The sequence below is a fragment of the Telmatherina bonti genome, assembly GCF_933228915.1.
Source record: "Telmatherina bonti genome assembly, chromosome: 11".
In the NCBI taxonomy this organism is placed as follows: Eukaryota; Metazoa; Chordata; class Actinopteri; order Atheriniformes; family Telmatherinidae; genus Telmatherina; species Telmatherina bonti.
In genome coordinates this window covers 12,649,092-12,654,967 of record NC_136629.1, presented here as the reverse complement: position 1 = coordinate 12,654,967, position 5,876 = coordinate 12,649,092, and the positions used below count along the sequence as shown (strand labels likewise).

The 5,876-nt window shown below is 41.3% G+C and overlaps 1 protein-coding gene across 3 annotated transcripts; it reads right to left on the bottom strand.

The window, feature by feature from the left end:
* Window positions 1-3,644, bottom strand: gins1 (GINS complex subunit 1 (Psf1 homolog); the record flags this gene model as incomplete). Of its 3 annotated transcripts, XM_079248971.1 has the most annotated exons (7): window positions 1-69; window positions 151-225; window positions 297-407; window positions 489-585; window positions 659-757; window positions 2,507-2,571; window positions 3,570-3,644. In XM_079248971.1, the coding sequence occupies 7 exons, from the start codon at window positions 3,642-3,644 to the stop codon at window positions 1-3; spliced, it is 591 nt and encodes a 196-aa protein (XP_079105097.1). The 3 variants fall into 3 exon arrangements, with proteins under 3 accessions (XP_079105097.1, XP_079105098.1, XP_079105099.1); XM_079248972.1 differs by lacking the exon at window positions 297-407 and having other exon boundaries at window positions 495-585; XM_079248973.1 differs by lacking the exons at window positions 489-585; window positions 659-757; window positions 2,507-2,571 and having other exon boundaries at window positions 297-413.
* Between the last annotated feature and the right edge of the window lie 2,232 nt (window positions 3,645-5,876).

Below are 5,876 nucleotides of genomic sequence, written 5' to 3'. Positions count from 1 at the left end.
TCATGACATCACATGCTCCAGGACGCCCTGACGAATCAGCTGCTCACATTTCCACCGCGGCAGGAAGTGCTGGGGACAGAGAGAAGACTTCCTGTGAGCTGGCGAGGATTTTGACCGACAGGCGTGAGGACGAGGACTTCCTGTTCTCACCTGGCTGTTCTTCTTCAGCAGGATCACCGTCCCGTCCTCGATCTCAATCTCTCCGTGGTCCTTCAAGCACCTCACCTGGAATCACGTGACACTGTCAGGTCAGGGGTCAGCCGAGAGGTCGGAGGTCAGACAGGTGAGGGTCTCACCTGGATGTAGAGGCTTTTTGGAGGTTTCATGTCCTGAGTGATGTCCAGACCGTCCTCTCCCCCGATGGACCGCATGAAGGAGGCCAGAGATTTTTTATACTGACTGAACCACTGCACCTGCTCGCACGCCACACAGGTGTGTCACATGGGAAACTTCAGCTTTTAGTGTGAAATAACAGGAAGTGATGTCACACCAACCTCTTCTGCACACATGTGGAAGCGAATGTTGGCGGGCAGCACGCTGCCGTACTCCCACCGCAGCGCCCGAATCCTCAGCAGCCGGTCGTACCTGTGAACAACCAACAGTAAGCGAGATGGATGGATGGTCATGTGACCGCAGGTGTGTGTGGTCGTGTGGTTACAGGTAGGCGGTGACGCAGCGCTGGTTCCTCAGCAAGCAGCAGTGACGTAGTTTGATGGAGGGAATGAGCTCGGCTCGCCCGTCAGCTTTGGCCTCGTTCCTGAAACACACACGGGTCTGTTACTAGGGTGGCCAGATGTCACGCTTTGTGTGGGATAGTCCCGCATTTCTCTTACTTTTCACACGTCCCACAAAACGGGGCGCTGTCCCGCATTGTTATGACCAGTCTTCACTTTTGTGAAGGAAAAAAAAAAGCAAAACAAAACTGGCTTTTACTAATTGTGTGTGTCAAAATATTTGACGGCTGTCACATCACACCGCCTGCTGATTTGATTGACACTCATGTCAATCAACCTAGGAGGCGGGACTTAATGCACATCTAGGATACACCCACTAACGAAAAATAAATAAATACACCGACTGATAATAGAGGACACGGAGACAACCGCAGCGAAGAAGAAAATAAAGGGTTGTTACAACAAAGACTGAGAAAGCAGATATTCCTGGGTTAAACCTGTTCGAGGAGACTGAGGGTTTGTCAAAGTCATTTCTCTGTGTCACATGGCAGAGAATATGACGTGAAATGCCACAAAAAACGCGCTACTCAGAGGGAGGCTTTATAATAACAGATTTGTTATGACTGGTTAGTAATTTTATTACCAAAGAGGAGAATAGAAAGTTTATTTTTTTAAAACTTTGTCATGGCAGAGTGGAATCTCACATTGTCCCACATTTGGTGAGAGAAGATCTGGTCACCCTACCTGTTATTAGCGGCAAACTCCGGCGGTTAAAATTGAAGCCTATGTAGAAGTGCATAAAACTGCAGTTCCCCCTTCATCCACTAGGGACTGCAAAACAGAGCAAATCCCCATAGACTCCCATGTTAAAAAGACCAACTTCACAGCAGAAATAAACATGTTTACAGCCTGGTTCAAAAAAATCCATTTTAGATTTAATAGGTTAAGGTCGGCATATTTAGGGGCATGTCCTTTTGATTAACAGGTACCCAATCTCCCGCTTCAAGTAAGAAGAACGTAGAACAACCTTGGTTTTTAGCCGGTTAACATCGTGACTTAGCTTTAGCCCGCTTACCTCCGTTAGCTGGTTAGCTCCTGTTATCTCTGGGTTAGCTCTTAGCTACAGGCAGTTTAGAGTTCGCTCTGAGTCAATCATCCACCATGACGCTCACAGCCCCCCTCTCAGCTCCACCTCTTTGCCCATATTTGTATTTTCCAGGCGAGATGACACACATGCCCCTGCCAAGATGGCGATGGTAGGAACTGCCCACCGAGTTTCAATTCAGCTCTTCAGAAACCTACGGGTGATGTTACGGAGGCTCCGCCCATCTCTTTATATACAGTCTTTGGTCTGTTATCAGTTCTGAACTCAACAGACAGATGAAGCTGCAGGTTCATGTATTGATATCTAATCAGATCTTCTAGTCTGTTTGGAACAAATGGAAGTCGGCCTGAGAATCGAGAGAAACTTGAAACTCATCGGTTGTAAATGTTCCTCTGTGCGTCATAATGTATTAGTAACAGACTTCAGTAGTGTGATGTCACCACGTTAGTTCCTGAGGAAGTTTTATCCTGGAAAGTCTGAAGATGTTCTGCGTTAATGCCGTTCTGATTTTATTCATTATTATGATCGAACCGAGGAGATCTTCTCGGTATGACCAAAGGATGATTGACTTTAAATTAATTAAAACTCTTTCGAGTTGCTATATGTGGAGAATCAGGAGCCCACAGGGCCTGTCGGCAGAAACTACAGGCAACCAACTTCATTTAAACCCTCAGAAAACAACCTGAAAACCGTGTGTGTGTGTGTGTGTGTGTGTGTTGGTACTCACACATTTGCCTGGTTCTGTTCATACAGAGATTCCATCTCCTGAAGAACTTGCCGCAACCCATCCTCCTGAAACCAGACACAACCAGATTTTGTGAAGCCAAAAACAATTTTGTTGAATTAAAAAAGTTAGTTCCAGGATGATGTTTAGCATCGTTAGCATCTCCTCTTCTTCTAACATCTGTCTGTAAACATCTGGGAAGAGAGGAGGGCAGCTGCTGGAGTTTCATGAGAGGGATCTTGTCCCAGTCTGGTCTGATGAAGGATTCTAGCTGTTGCTGGATTTCTGCTTCCATGATGCTCCAGATGTTTTGTACTGGTGGAAGGTCTGGATTGCAGCAGACCAGTTCTCCTGTTCCACCATGCAGCTGTGATGGATCCAGGATGTGGTTCAGCATTGCTGAAACCTGCAAGGTCTTCCCTGAAAGAGACGTTCTGGATGGAAGCAGATGTTTGGGTTTAATGCTGTGCTGCCTGAGGACCCTAAGATCACCAGCATCTAGCCTTGTCCCATGCATACAGAGATTCCTTCTGATTCTCTTAATCATTCTGATACATTAAACTGAAGATGGTGGGTCATCAAGGTCTGAGAAACATTTTTCTGAACTTTTAAATCCAGTTTGTCTCAGACGGTGAAGCTCTGTCCATCAGTACCTTTTTTTTGTACCCAGTTATGTTACTCACCTGTTCCCAGTTAAACCAGTAAAAGCTTCTTCATGTGTTGCTGTGTCAGATAACCATCAGATGGAAGAAAGTAGAATATAATTCGGGTTGTTGATGTTTGTAAGGTAAAATAATAAAGATAAAAAAGAAAAACCTCTATCATGACCTGATCCCTCAGCATCCAACCTGCAGACTGGATGATCAATTACTTCCTATAAATAGTCACAATATGGACTATTAAATGTAAAATACGTCAAATCTGGTCCAAGTTCATTATATTTATATTTATTAATTTAATCCAATCGCAGCAAAAGTAAAGTTTATGTAGAAATATTCTGTTTTGAACCGAAAACAGTCTTTTTTGTTACCGGGCGTCGCTTCCTCGACCTTCCCGGGTTACTCACGTTAAACGCGGGCAGCTGTCCGTCGCTGCTCCGCTGCAGCTCGCGGATCAGGTCGGTGGCTTTCTCACAGAACATTCTGAACCTCCTCAAACCGAACACAGAACCAGAACTTCACCCTTCACCAGGGAAGACTTGCTGCGCTGGGGGGGGGGGGAGAAACCCATTCGCGGGAAAAAACCGTGTTGTGATCACGTGGTTGGGTGACGTATTACTCCGGAAGCCGCTTTGGGACAAACAAAAACGCAAATGCAGCTTAGCTGACACTTCCGTCATGAAGCCGCTGAACTTGCGCCGCATTTTAATGGTGAGAGTTTTATTACTTTGGGTTATTGTTTGCGGCATAAAACATCGCTTTCTTGCTGAAACCTGACAATTCAGGGGGATAAACTGCCGGGTGTATGTCAGCTGACAGATGCCAGCACGAGCCCAGAAGTTCGTCAATTAGTGGCGTAATGTTTGTTTTGTTTTTGTTTCTATCTTTGCTGCCAATTTTACTGCATTTTTGTTTACTGGAAATGCGAATTCCCACCAAGAAGATGCTTCTTTTCTGCAAGTTTAATATTTATCAGCGATGAATATTCGGATTAACCCTAAAACCTGTAAAACCTGAACCATGACTGAACTATAGAACAAGCCTTTCATATCTCATTTTTCAGAATTGGGACAAAACCGGTTTAAAAAATTATTACAATCAAATGAACAAAAAGTAGTACATTAGAAGTTCATTCATTACATAAACCACACAAACTCAACAAAGAGCAAAGGCATATTAAAAAAAATAGACAAAATCTGCAAATGTTCTTTTGTATTTCTGATTAAAGAACAAATATAGTTTTTAAACAGTTCAAGGGTACAATAGATTAACTAAATGCTTCTATTTATATCATGAAATATAACCAGTACATTGAAAAATTAGCTTTTGTTTTTCTTTCAAACTAACATTGATAATGGCATGAAGACAGGCCCTTCTCTGTTCTTTGTCCTCCTGTCTCTCACACTTTTTCTTCTCTTCTCTATAGAAAACTTAACACCTAAAACTAAATATATACTTTAAATGCTAGGAGTGAAGCAATAATCAGCAAACCACATCCTGCCAATCTGCCTCATGCTGGTCATGTAAGTCTATGTAGAATGAATAAGAGAGCCACTATAATTCAGTGGTGAAACTGGGGGTTGGACCCCCTAGGGACCACAGTAATGCCTAGGGGAGTGTAACAAGGCTGAGTAAAACGTATAGTTAAGACATTATTGATGCAGATGACAATGGGGCCCTTCAAAAATGTTTGTGAATCTCTGCTATAATTCAGGCCCAATATGTTCATTTAAACACTGAATTAACATTAAAATTCTTGACTAAGTTCACAACTAATAATGATTTTGCACATTATTGCACAGACAGAATCGTTGACAAGAGGAGTGTTTTCCCACCAAAACCACTGCAGCTTGCTGTTTATTCTGATCCAGCTGTGACTGTGGGAATATTGACATTGTTTATGATCATTTCCTTTTAAAAAGTTTAAAACTCGCCAAAATATGTGTGTAGTGTATGTGTATCAAGCACAGTATGGGAGACAAAAAGGATCCTCAGTGATAAAGCTGGCCAGGCTCTTTCCTGATTTAATTAAGTTTATGAATATATATATGTATATGTATATGTATGAATATGTATATGTATATGTATATATATATATATGTATATATGTATATGTATATATATATATATATATATATATATATGTATATGTATATATGTATATATATATATATGTATGTATATGTATATATGTATATATATATATATGTATGTATATGTATATATGTATATATATATACATATATATATATATATATATATATATATATATATATATATATATATATATATATAAAACGGATTATCAGACATAATTTAGTTTTATATGATAGTAGTTAGTAATTGGTTTTATATTATAATAATAATAATAATAATAATAAATTGGTTTTATATAATCAGAACATTTAGTTCTGACAAATTAGCAGGAAATTGATCTGCATATTCGCTGATAATAGAACCACAAAAATAAGATGATCAGATATTAAGAAGTCACGTGTTGGATATGAAAGCGCGTATTTTTTTTTGCTTTTTTTTTTTACTTCTCTGAAACCGGTTTGTTTTGGTAGTCGTTTCTCCGACGCTCCCCAGAGGCCGTAGACGCAGCACGACGTGGACACGTGGTTGTTTTGCTGTGCTGTGATTGGCTGCAGCAGTGTCGGTTTTGGATCAGCTGCTCTCTGCAGATCTCAGTACGGGCACAGCGGGGACTCGTC